Source organism: Maniola hyperantus, chromosome 24 (assembly GCF_902806685.2).
Source record: "Maniola hyperantus chromosome 24, iAphHyp1.2, whole genome shotgun sequence".
NCBI lineage: Eukaryota > Metazoa > Arthropoda > Insecta > Lepidoptera > Nymphalidae > Maniola > Maniola hyperantus.
In genome coordinates, this window is record NC_048559.1 from 2,698,575 (window position 1) to 2,717,611 (window position 19,037).

General features: G+C 40.3%; 1 protein-coding gene across 1 annotated transcript in view; it reads right to left on the bottom strand.

Moving 5' to 3' along the window:
• Window positions 1–100: 100 nt before the first annotated feature.
• The window catches only part of LOC117993538 (ABC transporter G family member 20), a 73,826-nt gene continuing 54,889 nt past the window's right edge, over window positions 101–19,037 (bottom strand). The window contains exons 5-16 of the mRNA XM_034981338.2: window positions 16,178–16,268; window positions 12,553–12,694; window positions 11,998–12,098; window positions 10,588–10,691; window positions 6,897–7,018; window positions 5,979–6,103; window positions 5,265–5,439; window positions 4,364–4,467; window positions 3,700–3,782; window positions 3,106–3,259; window positions 2,213–2,411; window positions 101–1,609 (exon numbers count right to left, since the gene is read on the bottom strand). Coding sequence (XP_034837229.1) covers window positions 1,395–1,609; window positions 2,213–2,411; window positions 3,106–3,259; window positions 3,700–3,782; window positions 4,364–4,467; window positions 5,265–5,439; window positions 5,979–6,103; window positions 6,897–7,018; window positions 10,588–10,691; window positions 11,998–12,098; window positions 12,553–12,694; window positions 16,178–16,268 — 1,615 coding nt within the window. The 3' untranslated portion in view covers window positions 101–1,394. The remainder of the gene's footprint in view (window positions 1,610–2,212; window positions 2,412–3,105; window positions 3,260–3,699; window positions 3,783–4,363; window positions 4,468–5,264; window positions 5,440–5,978; window positions 6,104–6,896; window positions 7,019–10,587; window positions 10,692–11,997; window positions 12,099–12,552; window positions 12,695–16,177; window positions 16,269–19,037) is intronic.

The following is a 19,037-nucleotide window of genomic DNA, read 5'->3' on the forward strand; positions in this document are numbered from 1 at the left end:
TGCGTGCTAGAGATCAAACCCCAGTCCCCCCAAATAGCAGACTGGATTCTTAACCACTAGACAATTAGAGGGTAGTTATACAAAAAACAGAAACTTATGTAAAAAAGGCACCTTTATTTTACAAATAATATATTATGTGTTATAATTATGCACTTAGCACATTATAATACATAAAAATAAGTATAATTAGAACTTTTACAAATAAAAATCACAAAGGCTTAGGTCACATACCTACAACCTATAACTTAATAGAAAATACCTATTCTTATACGAAATTAATGCTGTGATACCACATAAAGCTAGGATAAAAGCTATATACAGCTACCCGAGAGCTATAAGCTCTAAAATTCACCATTGAAGCATTTTATTTATGTGCTATTTATTTTATTTATCTTGGTTAAGGCCTTAGACTTTAGAGTGAAGTCACACGATGCGTTGCGACGTCGCGGCGGCGCCGCACCGCACGTGCAACGGACTGCCCTCTGATCAACCAATCAAAGGGCAGAATTGGTTGACGATTATCTTCGTCAACCAATTCTGCCCTTTGATTGGTTGATTCGCTGTCTACATTTTTTCACAGTCAATCAAAGGGCAGAATTTGTTGAGGATTGCGATAACGATGAAATCGTTATTCGTACACAATTGGGGGGCAGTAGGTACGCTTAGTACTTTGTACGAGAGATTTTGCTTTGTACGAGCTCAATTTTGTCAACACATCTACAGCCAGCGCCCCAAGCGGAAACTTTGCGAAATTAAATTCAGCGGCATTGAATTTTTTTATTTTTGACTTCAATTCAAGGCTCTTTAGGTCCATTTCACTTTGACGTGATTGTTTTTCGAGTTCGACTCTCGAATTCTAGCTACGTCGGTGAGACGTAAAATCTTATACTAAATGTACAGAGAAAGGAATCGGGGAGGGGTGGTGCGTTGCAACGCAATACTAGTTGCCAGAGTGGCAAATCCACAGCGGTGCGGCGCCGCAACGCACCGGAAACGCATCGTGTGGCCGTAGTCTTTTAAGAGGCCTACCGCCATTTTCCAAGCCAGTTATTCCAAGTTCATGTCTGTCGCTGTATTCGACAGCTACAGTAAGACGATCGCAATAACTTCTGTTTGGCTGATACACACACAATCACTATTGGCTAAAATACCCAGTTGCACCAAAACACTTGTTTACGGGACCCAACATTATATGCCGCGCTGTCGCCGATCTCATAAGAGAGAGAGAAAGAGAGAGAGAGAGAAAGAGAGAGAGAGAGAGTCGTTTGGTAAAGGTATGTTGCAATGCTGTGCAAGCTAAATTGCGCTTTATTGCATCGTAAAAAGACTCTCTATTTATTTAAACGACTTTGCGGAATAAGTCTTCACTAAGGTAAATATTCTTTAAGGCACTATTACATCTTCCTATACCTAAGTCTTAAAAAGCATAGAGCTAATGTCCCTAGGATCCAGGCAATAGTTACTAAGAACCCTGTATATATGTCAGGGTTTATGAAGGAGGATCCCTTCTCCATGAGGTCTCGGAGTGACTTGGCGGGAATGGTAAAAGGCAGGGCGAAAGCGACGTATTGTAAAAAGACTGGCATCCCTTCTATTGGCCAGAGGATTCCTGTGGACAAAGAAAAATAAAAAATTAAGGTTGATTCTTAGAATAACAAGGTTGATTTAAGAATTCGAGGACTCCCTTAATGATAGGTACTTACGATCAATATGACTCTTGCCACCATAGATATTCCTGAACTCATTGAGCCGGCAAGGATTAGTCAGGATGATGGCAAGAGAAAGATTGACGCTGGTTCCTTGGTTTGACAGCATCAAGACCGGGAGCCGCAGCAGAAGCGGCGCAAGTATGCCTTTCTTATCAAGAGTTACGTTTTTGTTCTATTTCCCGTGGAGACCTTAGGCTGAGATCTATAGAGCAAACTTTGACTTTGCTCAGACTAAAGATACTGTTAAAACGAGACAGCGTTATATCGCTGACATAAAGGTGACTTTTAAACTGAAACTTAACTCTAAACAAAGGCAAAGTAATAGATTTCAGCCTTACTATCACTATACTAAGGCTGAAATTTATTACTTTGACTTTGCTCACTCGCAGATGCGCATTCGCATCGAAGTACTGTTGAAGACATCAGCAGCTTTGAACACTGACCTGATCTGAGTTCAGGCATTTTTATGACGCGCCAGATGCTGCTGACTTAAAATAACTTACCACAGAGTAGAATCATTGGATAGAAGCTCCCGGTGGCGATGAAGAAGGACACAGTGTAGCTCGAGCACAGCACCGACAGCAGGAAGCCGAAGCACATCCCTCCCAAGCCTTGCAGGAACAGCAGAGTGGCGATAGTCATCAGGGATCCCTTGGTGGGAAGGTTGTAGCCTAGGTACGCTACGATCATCATTTCGATGGTCTGAAATAAAAGGAAAAAAGTACAGTTTACCTCGATGTCTTGAAGATAGCCTGTCGGGCATGTCATATGTAGTTAGTGTTAATTCAAGATTTTTTTTAAATATTATAGACCAGCGCTTGTCTGGAATCAGAACTGGCAAGTGATGATGCCGCCTAAGATGGAGCGCGCTTGCCTAGACGATGCCTATTCACTCTTTTCTTGAAGGTACCCATAATTGGAGGGGAAAACTGATGCTGGAAGGGCAGAAGCGAAGAAGAGAAAGTCATAAAAGTTTAAACTCACATCGCTAGATAACTTTTCTAAAGCGAGGTTTAGATTAGCAACAAAACTTGCAGAAGTTGACTTCCGCAAGCTATTTGTACCGTGTAAACAATCACGTCAAGCTCACTTCCGCAAGTTTTGTAACTTGCTGGACTTGCCGCAAGTCACAAATGTATGTAAATATACAATATTGCTCGTAGTGTAAACAGTTCTGCAAGTACTTGCGGAATAACTTGCAAGAAGTTCTTGCTAGTCTAAACTTCGCTTTACAAGCTTAAGACGTAGTTTTATATCTTGCCGTTAAATGACGCTATATATTTTTTAGTGATAGATACCCTACAAAAGTTATGTTTCTTGTACGATGGTACGGAACCCTTCGTGTGCAAATCTGGCTTGCACTTGATCGATTTTTCAGATTTTTTCGTCATCTTACCTGCACCAGTATGACAGTGGACTGCAGGACGATATGCACTTCAAGCATCTCCCTGGGCTGCACTCCTGCCACGGCACTCCTCTCCCACACGCCCTCCAGCCTGTCCGATATCATCAGAGTCGACGTCACGATGGTCGCGAGGAAGAAAATTATACTGAAATGGGAAAAAAAATCTGATATAATGGGATTTTTTTTTTAATTCAAAAATGCATTCTGTACTGACATATTATACCTACTTCAAATTTAAATGGATTCTGGAATGTACCTACAACTCAAACAACGGGTTTTCAGAAATTTGAGATTTGTAGTACACAGTAGTTTCTAATCTCTAAAAATGTGGTCCACATTACATGTTTGTAGACTATTTTTATACTAAGCACTAGGTATACGAAAGCGGTGTACATATTTGTTGCGTAGAGTCCAGTCCAGCTCCAATGGCGCCCTGAAAGCATTCGCTGTCGGTACTTGAATCACTGTTGTATGATTCACGTGCTGGCAAATCGATACTGACCTAGTTTATGTAGGTTTAGATTTACTGACAAATAGGTTTATCTACCAGTCAGTCAGCTAGTCTATCTATAACAATATACTTACGTAACCATAACACCGGGTGCCATGTATGCCACTATTTCTGCATCCGCCGTGCCGTAAATCGGCGTTTCAAAACGGACAGGGATCTGAAATCAAAGAGATTTATTATTATTAAGTAAAATTTAAAATAGGTACTATCGTTATTATACAGTTTCTCCCCGAATTATAACGGCTATTAAAGCGTAGACTAAAGAATCCATTAGGGGAATGGGGATGGGCTAAGAATTACCTAGACATTAATTTGGCTGTCCTCAGACAAAACATAGCTAAATCGATATATCCTGTTTAAACTCAGAACCAGTCGCATATCCTAGTTATTTAGGTACCTATGTACGTATGTATGTATGTATGTATGTATGTATGTGTTAGGTACTTAATCGCTTTGAAAAAAGCATAATGGGCCAAGGAAACGAAGAAAGGTATTCCAAACCCATGCATTTCAAAAAATGGTTATGTAAGGAGTTTCGTCCATTTAGATGGAATGTCGACGACATAAGCGTGGAAACTCGCCCGATGTCTTGCGGACGATGGTAAAACGTTTATCCAAGCCTGAATCTAATCTTTTCCCTGACTGAGGCTCTACGCCAAAGATATTGATTCAAAGGTACTCATTCAGCACTTTAAAAAAAAAATGTTGCATGTTCAAAAGGAAATTATTATGAGTTACCTGGACTAGGTCTTCGTTCTTCCCGCACGCTCGCATGGTTCGTCTGGAAAACGCCTCGTACGCTTTATGCAGTTGGAGCTTGACGAAGTTGGTGATTTGATGGTCTGGAAGGAAAAAGCGGTCCTACAATTATTATTATCGTATTAGGGCCAGCTGATACTAAGGACGGTTCATAACTGTGGCAACTACGTCAATTTCTGAACACTGCTGTTGCTGGCATACGCCATGTAATTTACTTTGTACTTTTTATGCAGTGATTGACAAAGTTGGTAATTTCATGATCTGAAAGGGAAAAGCGATCCTACAAAAATGCGTATTTGGGTCAGCTGATACTATAAACAGTTCATAACAGTTCTGAACTCAGCCGTTGCTGTCAACAAAAAGTCTATTTTTTTCACCTTCGGCTTGCGCTTGTACGTGGAAGGCCAGGAGAGACTTGAACTGGTCAGACCGAATAGTTTTTTACCCTTCATTTTACCTATGACTATAAATTTAACTAAATTACTTGACTTCGGGCCATGTGGCTAAATTACCCTAGAATGTTTTGGTAATAAATTGTTGAAAGTCTGGTATGTGGAACTATCCCCTAGCAGTCATATTAAACTCCATATCCTCCGCTTCGCTACTTTTTTTTAATGAAAGCTCTGTGTCACTCAGCAGGCGAAGGAAAGCTATGTTTGGAGTTTCTCTACGTGATCAAATCAGAAGTGAGGAGGTCCGTGGAAGAACCAGATTTACCGATATAGCTCAACGAGTCGCAACGCTAAAGTAGCTGTGAGCAGATGCATATAGTTGGAGGATTAAAGGCAGGTGGGATCCCAAGCCAAAAAATCTTTGCAGGGCTGGATTGCAAGGATGTCCAGCAGTGGACGACTTATAAAGTGGGACCAGGAGCGCATACCAGACATATCGATCCAGGTGCTAATAGTGCTGTCGTCGATCACATCGTTGTCCACGTGTCCCTCAGTAACCCGTATCGTGAGCGCGTCGCTAAAGTTGCGCGTGAAGCTCACCGCTCCATACACCTTCCGCTTCGCTACCGCTTGCTTCGCTTCTTCCGTCGTGTTGTATGTCGTCTGCAAGGAAAAGGAACTGCTTTTCTAAATGTTTCAATAAACTTGATAGAATAGAATAGAATAGAATATGTTTTTATTCATGTAAACTTTTTACAAGAGCTTATGATTAGTCAGATAGTTTTAATTTACCACTGGTCCGGAATGCCGTTCCTACCGAGAAGAACCAGCAAGAAACTCGGCGGTTGCTCTTTTTAATTTTAGTCAACCATACCCAGTCTAATCTAATTACTGTTCGAATGATACCGTCGCGATGCCGCGTAGAAACCCATTCGGGATATTATGGTCTAATGAAAATGCCATATCCGTTTTAGGACTTCGCTTCCATCCTTCAAACTTACCAGACAAGATCACTAACAAGAGCTAGCTTGTATGTGTAGTTACAAAATCTGAGTCGCCGCGGTCGCTCGCGTACCACGCTCACAAGACAATCGCAGGAGCACTTGGGGTAGTGGATCCGTCGTCAAAATGACCCTAACGCCCAAATGGTTTGCAATCTCCGACTGGAGCTGGCAGTAAAAGAAAAAGAGTAAAAGACATACAGGGAACAGCTTCCGTTTCTCCATCTCCTCAAGGAACCAGCAGCTCAGCATGTACTGTTCGCACGTCTCGTCTTCCCGCTGCGACACGCGCGTTATGCTCTTGTTGTTGCATATCTCTGTTCCCACTGCAAGGAAGTACATACGTATAGGCTATGGAATAACAAGCCAATTGAGGAACTGGCAAACAAGACAGTGTAATTGGATGAAATAAGTTTTTACATGAAGAGCAAAAAATTGAATGAAAACCGTTGACTTGTAACGTTGAAATTACGAACTTTGTCTAACATGGCTATCAGTGTGCTTGACAATGATAGCCATATTAGGTACACATGTCGAGATGTCTTCTTGTCCGAAATTCCTCAGTGCTTGAAGACATTGGTCTTGCAAAGACAGTGCTTGTTACCAGTGATGCCTTATGGATCCGAGACATATGGTCGCTAACTACGGGCCTCATAAGAAAGCTCAGAGAGCAATTAGTGTATTATGTATGGCTCAGAGTGACTCAGCTAGCGATGAAGATAGTCATGCTTGGAGTAACTCTACGTGATCAAATCAGAAATGAGGAGATCCGTAGGAGAACCAGAGTAACTGGCATAGCTCAGCGGGTGGCGAAGCTGAAGTGGCAATGGGCAGGGCACATAGTTTGTACAACCGATAGACATCGTGCTGGAATGGCGACCTCGCCCGGAAGACGCAGCGTTGGAAGACCCCCACTAGGTGGACGGATGACATCAGACGAGTCGAAGTAAGCCGCTGGATCCAAGCGGCGCAAGACCGTCCCTACAAGAGATATTGTCCAGCAGTGGATGCAGCGCGACCGCTGCGCCGCAGCAAAGCAGCCTCAGCGCGGCACTTTGCGGCTTTGCAGGCGCCCTAAGATTAAGCACATATATTAGTGGGTTAGATAGGTATAATTACATGGAGAAAACGCTGCTTCGTAGTTGACGACTGCCACATGCAAGTCCCGCGGGTCGTGGCCGATGGCGCAGAAGAACGCCACCACTTGCACTATCGGGAACAGCACTGAGAATATTAACCCCCTGAAAACATACAAAGAAGGATATTATCTTCCATACTGATATTATAAATGCGAAAGTGTGTCTGTCTGTCTGTCCGTCTGTCTGTCTGTCACGGCCCATCCGTTCAATCGATTTTGACGAATTTGGTACAATGATAGCATGCATCCTGGGTAAGGACATGGGCTACTTTTTATCCCGGAAAATCAAGGAGTTCCCATGGGATTTTTAAAAACCTAAATCCGCGAAGTCGCGGGCATCCTCTAGTTAATTTATAGACTAGCGCTTGGCTGCAAACGGACGTGCTGCCAAGTGATCATGCAGCCTAAGATGGAGCGCTTTGAAGGTATACCCAAATTAAACTTGGAGGGGAAAACTGATGCTGGAAAGGCGTTGCACACGCTAGCGGTTATCTTTGGATTTTTTTAAACAATTTTGGCTAATACCCCGTGGGAACCCTTCGATTTTCCGGGATAAAAAGTAGCCTAGGTATATGTTCGTTCCTTGGATGCAAGCCATCTTTGTTCTAGATTTCGTCAAAATCGGTAAACGGATGTGTAGCATACTATCCGTGTACCCTTATTATAAATGCGAAAGTGTGTTTGTTTGTTGGTTTATTGGTTTGTTGGTTTTTCCTTCAATCACGTTGCAACGGAGCAACGGATAGACGTGATTTTATCGCATGGATATAGTTCAAGACCTGGAGAGTGACATAAGCTAACTTTTATCCCGGAAAATCAAAGAGTTCCCACGGGATTTTTTAAAAACCAAAATCCACGAGTATGAAGTCGCAGGGCCTGAGCTAGTGGATTATAATTTTGGCTAATAAGAATATCTTGTTGGATATTCCTTAGTCACGTTTAATCTTTTTCTATATATAAAAATGAATCGCTGAATGTGTTGCTGATCGCAAATCTCGAGAACAGCTGAACCGATTTCGCTAATTCATTTTATATAATACTAGCTGATGCCCGCGACTTCGTCCGCGTGGAATAAGGTTTTTCAAAATCCCGTCGGAACTCTTTAATTTTCGGGCATAAAAAGTAGCCTATGTCACGTCACACTCTCCAGGTCTTTATCTATACTCATGCAAAAAATCCCGTCAATCCGTTGCACCGTTGCGACGTGATTGAAGGACAAACCAACAAACTAACAAACCAATAAACCAACAAATCAACAAACAAACACACTTTCGCATTTATAATAAGGGTACTGATTCCTTGAAGTACGAGGTTCTTATGGAGAGATTTTTTTAAAAAAATTCCTGAAAAAGGATCGACTGTTAGGCGGTACGAAGTTCGCCGGGGCAGCTAGTATTGTTTAAAAAAACCGGCCAAGTGCGAGTCAGGCTCGCACACTGAGGGTTCCGTACTACAGTCGTATTTTTTCGACATTTTGCACGATAATTCAAAAACTATGATGCATAAAAATAAATAAAAATCTGTTTTAGAATGCACAAGTAAAGCCCTTTCGTATGATACCCCACTTGATATAGTTATCTTACTTCGAATATTGAAAATACGAATTATTAGTTCATGACCACAATTTAATTTTTTTTGTGTGATCTAACCCTAAATTCACGGTTTTCAGATTTTTCCCCTAAAACCAGCTATAAGACCCACCTACCTGCCAAATTTCATGATTCTAGGTCAACGGGAAGTACCCTGTAGGTTTCTTGATAGACAGACGGACAGACAGACAGACAGACAGACAACAAAGTGATCCTATAAGAGTTCCGTTTTTCCTTTTGAGTTACGGAACCCTAAAAAAAGCGGAAGTATGATCAATGTTTACTCACTCCATCGTAGTTACTACCTATTGCCAATTGTAATTATTTGCAAGGCAACATCCAAGTCTGGATGAATGCATCCAGATCACGTCTGTACACTCCAAACTGAGCTAACGGAAAGTAGTTTTGTACTGACGTGATTAGAATAAACCACAGAAATTAGAATAAGGCTAGAAGTGTTGAAGAATCGTCAGAATGTCGCTGATGGGCAGTGACCCATCATTGTACGTTATTGTAATTTTCAACTTATACGCATAGGTTTCTGCGCTTAGCTGAACGCTGTGATAGCCTAGTGGTTAGGACGTACGCCTTCTAATCGGAAGTCGGGGGTTCGAACCCGGGCACGCATCTCTAACTTTTCGAAGCTATGTGCGTTTAAAGTAGTTAAGAAACCTGCATATGGCCAGCGTGGTAGACTATGGCCAAACCCTTCTCACTCTGAGAGACCTGTGCTCTGCAGTGAGCCGGCGATGGGTTGATCATCATGATGCATAGCTTTAAAGCACACTTTCACTACAGTTTGGGTATTTCTAACAAAACGTCGAAGCTTCGATGTCACTAGCAGGCGTCAAATGTTAGTTAGTAGGCATATTTAACGCAGGTAGCCCTAGGGCAGCCCTATTTTTCTATGATTTGACGTCACCATAGCCTAATAGTTGACATATTATCGTCGATTCAGGATCATACCGAGAGTTCCCTTATTGAGTAATACTTTAATAAATAAATAAATTTAATTTACTTTATTTTATTTTATTCATTTAGATGTTACTAGAGATATGTTCTATCGAGCTAATTTTTGTACATTTTTGTTTGAGTTGCTCAAAATCAGCAACACGCAGTAGCCGCATTAAAAAGTAAGTATTTCTATTACTTTACTTAGAGTTCTGTGAAATGCGCGGATACGAATACATTATAATAATATGTTAGTACTTATTATCTATTGTATTCATAAATATCGGCAAAATTAACAGGAAAACTTAAATTGCAAGTGCCGCAAAGTGGATAATTATAGATGTGGCATATTTTAATATCCGAGCCGACGATTTTAAATAGCGGCAAGAACTTTTTGAATGCGCACTAAGTAATAGGTATAATTGAAGGACAAACCAACAGACAAACACACTTTCGCATTTTTTACATTAAGGCGATAAGCGTCCCAAAAGCGGTATTAACACACATTTGGGATGTTCAAAGAATCAAGTTTTGGCCTCAAAATCTACAAATTTGTTTATTTATTTTTTAATATTACAAAAATTAAAGATATTCTTTAGTGAATTACGAGAGCCAAAACACGATTGGCACAATTTGGCTCGATAAAACAAACCGGCCAAGTGCGAGTCAGGCTCGCGCATTGAGGGTTCCGTACTACAGTCGTATTTTTGGACATTTTGCACGATAATTCAAAAATTATCATGCATAAAAATAAATAAAAATCTGTTTTAGAATGTACAGCTGAATACCTTTCATACGATACCCCACTTGATATTACTGACTTCAAAAATTGAAAATACTAATTATTAGTTCATGACCACAATTTAATTTTTTTTGTGTGATCTAACCCCAAATTCACGGTTTTCAGATTTTCCCCAAATGTCAGCTATAAAATATACCTACCTGCCAAATTTCATGATTCTAGGTCAACGGGAAGTACCCTGTAGGTTTCTTGACAGACAGACAGAGAGACAGACAGACAACGAAGTGATCCTATAAGGGCTCCGTTTTTCCTTTTGAGGTACGGAACCCTAAAAAACAACAAATACCATTTCTATTGCGTTTTTTGGCATTCCGTGATTGAAAGACTCACCCTGGATGTCTTGAGAATTGTTGTACACTTTTGATGAAAACCGCTTTGTATCTCCCTCTCTTTCCGTTTCGAATCTTCTCCGGCTTTTCTTTACTAGTTAAAACCTGCAATAAATAAATGAATAATTTTCAGATTTGTCTTATCCTTGATTTCAGAAAAGATAAGAGAAGTATGTTGTTACCGACGCGACGTGGACCTATAATACTCGCTACCGAATATTTTTTTATAACTAGATGATGCCCGCGACTTCGTCCGCGTGGATTTCGGTTTTTGAAAATCCTGTGGGAACTCTTTGATTTTCCGGGATAAAGAGTAGCCTATGTCCTTCCCCGGGATGCAAGCTATCTCTGTACCAAATTTCATCAAAATCAGTGGAACGGATGGGCCGTGAAAAGCTAGCAGACAGACAGACACACTTTCGCATTTATAATATTAGTATGGAGTATGGATTATAGTAATTTTAACCATTGTCGACAATTGTTTATTGTATAACTAGCAGAGTTATAGGCTAGATGGTAGTAGCAATAAAGCTACCATTTTATAATGGTGCTTTATGGTGGGAAAAAAAAAAAACTAGCAGATGCCCGCGACTTCGTAGTCTTCGTACGCGTGGATTTAGGTTTTTAAAAATCCCTTGGAATCTTCCTGATAGTGATTCTTTATTTGTACATTCAAAAACAGATTTTTAGTTATTTTTATGCATAATAGTTTTTGATTTCTCGTGCAAGCTGTCGAAAAAATACGACTGTAGTGTAATACGGAACCCTCGGTGCGCGAGTCATTTTTTTTTTTTTTTTTATTTTTTATTCAGATACAAGTTAGCCCTTGACTGCAATCTCACCTGGTGGTAAGTGATGATGCAGTCTAAGATGATAGCGGGCTAACCTGGAAGGGGTATGGCAGTTTTTATTAAACCCATACCCCTTTGGTTTCTACACGGCATCGTACCGAAACGCTAAATCGCTTGGCGGCACGGCTTTGCCGGTAGGATGGTAACTAGCCACGGCCGAAGCCTCCCACCAGACTAACTCGCACTTGACCGGTTTGACGACCTCCCTGGCGCAGTGGTGAGCGCTGTGGTCTTAATAGTGGGAGGTCCCGGGTTCGATTCCTGGCAGGGGTTTGGAATTTTATCATTTCAAAATTTCTGGTCTGGTCTGGTGGGAGGCTTCGGCCGTGGCTAGTTACCACCCTACCGGCAAAGCCGTGCCGCCAAGCGATTTAGCGTTCCGGTACGATGCCGTGTAGAAACCAAAGGGGTATGGGTTTAATAAAAACTGCCATACCCCATCCAGGTTAGCCCGCTATCATCTTAGACTGCATCATCACTTACCACCAGGTGAGATTGCAGTCAAGGGCTAACTTGTATCTGAATAAAAAAAAAAAAAAAAAAAATATGTAGCTACTCACATCTGTACTGCTAGTGACAACGTTGAAGTCTTCCCGGGACTGATAGCGACTATCGTTTACTATACTGCTTTCCGGGATAACATCTGGCGACCCTGTAAGCGCTGGAAAGTTAAAAATATTGTTTAAAAAAAAAGCTTTAATTCATACCTACTATATTGTTTATTTTTTTATTCCGCACATAAGTAACTCCGAAAAGTAAAGGTGCGTGCCCGGGATCGAACCCTCGACCTCCGATTAGGAGGCGGACGTCTTAACCACTAGGCTATCACAGCTTCATATTTGAAGTTATTCATAGAAAAATAATATGTAGAACTAGCTTATGCTCGCGACTTCGTCCACGTGGACTACACTAATTTCAAACCCCTATTTCACCCCCTTAGGAGATGAATTTTCAAAAATTCTTTCTTAGCGGATACCTACGTTATAATAGCTATCAGCCCGATCCGTCCAGTAGTTTGAGCTGTGCGTTGATAGATTAGTCAATCAGTCAGTCAATCAGTCCGTCAGTCAGTCACCTTTTCCTTTTATATATTTAGATAAAAGAGAAGTACTTACTGGATCTTCTTCTATGAGTGACTTCGTGTTGTCGTAACGCCATCTTGAAGAAGGCTTCTTCCAGCGTGTTGCAGTCATACCTTCGCAGGATCTCGTCCGGCGTATCTTCGTCTAACAGCTGACCGTCTCGTAGGAGACCGATCTGGCAAAAATGAGAGTAATAAAATAAAATAAAACCGGCCAAGTGCAAGTCAGGCTCGCGCAATGAGGGTTCCGTACTACAGTCGTATTTTTCGACATTTTGCACGATAATTCAAAAACTATGATGCATAAAAATAAATAAAAATCTGTTTTAGAATGTACAGGTGAAGACCTTTCATGTGATACCCCACTTGATATAGTTATCTCACTTCGAAAGTTGAAAATACTAATTATTAGTTCATGACCACAATTTAATTTTTTTGTGTGATCTAACCCTAAATTCGCGGTTTTCAGATTTTTCCCCAAATGTCAGCTATAAGATTTACCTATCTGCCAAATTTCATGATTCTAGGTCAACGGGAAGTACCCTGTAGGTTTCTTGACAGACAGACAGACAACAATGTGATCCTATAAGGGTTCCGTTTTTCCTTTTGAGGTACGGAACCCTAAAAAGTTATATTTTCACTAAATAGGTATTGGTTACAGAACTTACAGAAAGTATAATTTAATAAAATTGGTTGAAAAAAAAAAAAAAAAAAAAAAAAAAAAAAAAATTTAATAAAATATGTCAAAATTGTAATATTCATAGATGAGACTAGCTTATTCTCGCGACTTCGTCCGCGTGGACTACACAAATTTCACCCCCTTAGGGGTTAAATTTTCAAAAATCCTTTCTTAGCGGATACCTACCTTCGTCGTAATAGCTATATTGTATTGCCAAACAGCCCGATCCATCCAGTAGTGAGCTGTGGGTTGTTAGATCAGTCAGTCAGTCAGTCAGTGACATTTTCCTTTTATATATTTAGATTTATTAACATTTAAAGTGCTCGGTAAAACAAAACAAAAGTATTGATTTGCAAAAACAATTAGATAAAATATGTGAAAAACCAAAGTACCTACTGACATGAACGTATGTTAAGTATGACAATGAATTTTGTTTGTATTTTATTTTAATTTAATAACATTCTAAGGCCTCGTCTACAGAGACGCGGGGCGTCGCGCGTTGCGATGGGCGGCGCGGCCCGCACTGAATTTAAACATATGGCGTTGTATGAGTGCGTTTACGGAGAAGCAATTTTATACGCGTTTGTTTGAGATGGAGCGTTTTTGCGACCGAGCCCGCGGATGGCATCGACGCCTCCCACTCGGCATTCATCGTAGCGGCGCACGCGGCGTTCATCGTGGCGGCGCACGCGGCGGCAATTCTCGATGAAGCGATGTCCGCAGCGGAACCTTCTGCCAGTCTTTATTTGGAAATCGCATAACGTACGACGCGCCGCGAGACGCCACGCTACACGCGACGCGTGACGTCCCGCGTCTCCGTAAACGAGGCCTAAGTGTATGGTAGACTGAAAACTAACAATAACTGCCGACGAAAGAGAGAAGGATGTGTCTGCGTATTATAATAATGTATTTTATGTGTTAGTTCATACAATTTTAGTTTAAGTCCCGCAAATTGCTAATGCGCGTGGCCGCCATTTTTGTGACGTCAGCACTTTTTTTTTATTTTTTATTCAGATACAAGTTAGCCCTTGACTGCAATCTCACCTGGTGGTAAGTGATGATGCAGTCTAAGATGATAGCGGGCTAACCTGGAAGGAGTATGGCAGTTTTTATTAAACCCATACCCCTTTGGTTTCTACACGGCATCGTACCGGAACGCTAAATCGCTTGGCGGCACGGCTTTACCGGTAGGTTGGTAACTAGCCACGGCCGAAGCCTCCCACCAGACCAGACCAGAAATTTAGAAATTATAAAATTCCAAACCCCTGCCAGGAATCGAACCCGGGACCTCCCACTATTAAGACCACAGCGCTCACCACTGCGCCAGGGAGGTCGTCAAACTCTGCTCAAACTAGGCTGAAGTTTCGAGCTGATGGTATATTTTTATTTCGGCTGACGTCAAAATGACGTCATTTCGATGTTAATTAGACATGGTTCCCTCGCAATAGCAATATGCGGGACTTATAGCAACGTGATTTTTTTCACAGATGTAGTAGCTCAAGATCTGGTGAGTGACATAGGTTATTTTTATCCCCAAAAATCAAATAGTTTCGGGGTTTTCAAGCTCCTTGTCCTAGTTTATAGATTATGCAGCTGGCAATCCTAGCCTAGAGGCTATAGGCTGGGTATATTATAGCTATTCCAAGTCCGTGGAAACGGTATATTTTTGCAACATTCAGAGACCACATTGTATGTTGTACAAATGTACAAATACTTAATAGATTAGCCAAGGCCGAAGTGTTGCTCTCGAATTATCTTGTAACATGCCTGCTAGACTGTGGAACAATGCCTAGTATCTAGGTACTCTGAATAGTACTCATTAATTGGAAGGAAATTTACATAATTGCTGTTAGGTGCATGCACAATCCAGGCGGATCTGCCATTAACTAATGTTGATTGAGTTTCGATTTAAATAATTTGTACGTGCTTTGATCTTTCTATAGGCTAATGAATTATATATTTTAATAGTTAAGTCTTCTACAAGAAAGAAATTGGCGCTCACTTCGCTCGTGCTATGATTATTCTGATTATTATTATTTCTTGTTTCAGGGTACACGTTTGATAGTTACAAAGTATTTAAACATCGGTCATGGTAACTATATATCTTAAGTGTTATGTATCTTTAGTGTTATTTATGACTAGCTGATCCACCCTGGCTTTGCTCGGATATAATTTCCGACAATCTTTTCTTAGAGGTGGTTTTGGAGATAAGTGTTACTAAACTAGTTGTTTATAAAATTAATCAATAAGTACCTACTTAATAATATCATATATTTATATAGATAGCATTGCTTTAATTTTTTTTGCTGTGGAAAATTCAATTACACTTTTTTATTCTTTTTATAAATATAGCGAGCAAACGAGCAGGCGGGTCACCTGATGTTAACTTCTAGTGACTGATGACCCGTCTGATGACTTCTAGTGAATTAGACTGTGCGTTGATATATATGTCAGTCAGTCAGTCAGTCAGGACTTTGAATTTTATATATATAGAAGACTAGCTTATGCTCGCGACTTCGTCCGCGTGGACTACACAAATTTCAAACCCCTATTTCACCCCCTTAGGGGTTGTATTTTCAAAAATCCTTTCTTAGCGGATGCCTACGTCATAATAGCTATCTGCATGCCAAATTTCAGCCCGATCCGTCCGGTAGTTTGAACTGTGCGTTGATAGATCAGTCAGTCAGTCAGTCAGTCAGTCACCTTCTCCTTTTATATATATAGATTAAGTTTTTGGTTCATTGTATATATCATGTTTATGGCCGTTCTAATTAAATAATAAATAAATAATAAATAATAATAATAACATAACATAACATAACATAACATATATCTTTATTTGCAAAAAAGGTTTGACACATAAGACTTTGACCACTGGCTCCCAAAGAAGTATAAACTGTGTCATGGGAGCCAGCCATAATAATCATGAACTTCCGCAAAGTAACGCCTGCTTCTATATACATTAAATGTGTGTGCTTACCTTATGTGCTTGTTTCGTTTCGTCAATGTAATGTGTCGTAATTATAACGGTAGTGCCTTTTCTTGCTTGCTCAGATAGAAACTCCCAGATTCTGAAACGAGATGTAATTCATTTTAGTTCCATTGGTAGAAACATAAACTATACTAACTGTTATAAGTCCCGCAAATTGCTATTGCGCTGGAACCATGTCCCATTAGCATCACAATCATTTTGACGTCAGCTGAAATAAAAATATACCATCAGCTCGAGACTTCAGCTTAGTGCTGACGTCACTAAAATGGCGGCCACGCGCATTAGCAATTTGCGGGACTTATAAAGCTCTTAGAGGAGGTAGGTATCTGAGAACAATGGTGATCTCTACGCACAGACCACCACCTATAGACGCCTAATAGCCGGACACCCCTGATCGCCAAGCTTAGGCAGTTGCTTAGCATAAAAGTCGCCCCACGCCCGTTCGATACCCTTATTTCGCACAATGTAGAGCCTCAATAGCTCAACGGGTAAAAGAGTGGACTGAAAACCGAAAGGGTGACGGTTCAAACCCCGCCCGATGCACTATTGTCGTACCTACTCCTAGCACAAGCTTGACGCTTAGTTGGAGAGGAATGGGGAATATTAGTTATTTAACATGGCTAATATTCTTTAAAAAAAAAAATTGGTTTGATTACGTTACTTTTGAGTCCCCCAATCACAACAAAGCATTCTCCCCTGTCCCCCACCTAGTCGGACTCGCACAGGAAGGGTTCCGTACCATCTTACAAGAAATAACACTTTTTTTCATGGCGGTAATTTTGAAATGTTCAATATTTGTTGTTATAGCGGCAGTAGAAATACACATTCTGTGAAAATTTCAGGTCTCAGCCTATTATGGTTCACGAGATACAGCCCGATGACAGACAGACTTACGGACGGACGGACCGACAGCGGAGTCTTACAGCGATGAGACACTCATCCGATCCGAATCCGTGAAAATTTGGATATAAAAATATCTACGATCATATGTCATGGGTACCATACAAAACAAAAACCGGCCAAGTGCGAATCAGACTCGCGCACTGAGGGTTCCGTAGTACAATCGTATTTTGTCGACATTTTGCACGATAAATCAAAAGCTACTTACTACATCTCGTTCAAACCAATGGTGGAAGTTTGTATCATATATTTTTTTTAGTTTTATCATTCTCTTATTTAAAAAGTTACGGCGGGGGGGGGGGGACACATTTTACCACTTCGGAAGTGTCTCTCGCGCAAACTATTCAGTTTAGAAAAACATGATATTAGAAACCTCAATATCATATTTTTTTGAAGACCTATACACGTATGTGTATATAACACGTATGTGTTTGATAAGAAAGGAGAAGTAGGGATGTACATATTCAAGTTGTGCAAACACGAAGGTGGAAACAATAATAGACTATTATTAAAAAAACGCTATTAACTAGATAAACAGTTTTTTATAATACTTAAATAATTAAATTGTTCACTGACGACTTTAATGCATTGAAGCTAAAATAGCGAATCATCTCATCAATATATATATACATACAGGCTATAACCTGTGGCCCTACCGCGGTTGTTTGACAGCTACAATGTCACGATCGCAATCATCTCTGATTGGTTAATGCTCGCTCACTTTTGGCCACAATGCATTGTTGCAACAAGAATCGCACAAATTCAGCCAATCAGAACAATTGGGATTGTAATAATGATTGATGCAGGTTTTAGACAATCGCCCTACAGAACGCTAGCAAAACCGAAGACGGTACCTACTGATGATTACTGATATGATAAAAAAATATAGAAAATATCCTGTATTTTGTAAATGATCACGATATATTGCAAATAATACTGTCGCTCTGACTGACGCTAGAGGTAAACGAACGTTGCGTAAGTAGGCCAATTAGAGTCAATGCCGCGTCGTAGGCAGGGCATTGACCCGAGTTTTACATTGCGGGATTGAAAAATACTAAATCACTAAAACTACAAAATGAGGCAAATGGTTATTGGTATTGGATCGTGTTTAGGTAGTATAACAATAACGCTAAGTTTTTGCTAGCGTTCTGGTTACACCCTATATATTCCATGCCATTAATTAAAACGAATCATCTCAGGTAGGTATGTACCTATTCTTTAATGTATCCTGTTTAGTTAGGAAACTACCACTGCTTATTTACCTATCATAAAATAATAAAGTTATCTTAGGTTAGGATTGCAAAGCAAACTATTAATAGTTCGTATAAAATGAGAACTCACTCGACATTTTAACTGTGTATCAAATGTCATGTCAAAATTACGGTTCGCCTTTAAAATTAGGAATAAAATCGTACTTTTTGCCATGACAGTTGATACATGAAGTTAAAAACCGACAAGTGTGTGACGGGCCACGCGCAGTGTAGGGTTCCGTAGTCACAATCCTCGAAAAACAGATATAACTCCTTAACCTGTGAACCCTACTTAGCCATGATTATATTATTCTTTTTTGTTTTAAATTTTTTCTTTTTTTAATTTTTTTTAGACTACTGCTGTGAATTTTTTCACGTTCCTATATACCTACTACCATTTGGCTGATAGAGGGAAAAGGGTCCCATGGCAGCGTTGGGGTATGGAACCCTAAAAAAGCACGAAGTCTTTTAATTTTTTATGACCAATCAAGATTAGCAATAATAATTACTACTTGATCTATCTAGGTCAACAGTAATTAACCTTGTAGTATCGTTTACGAACCGCCAATTGAATTCTAAAACATTCTTTGGACCTTAGCAAAAAATTCCATTGATTTTAAAGCTGAGTCACCTCACAAGAGATGAAGTTTCAAGATGGTGAAACGTACATATTAGAACATGCATAAGTAAATTTAAAA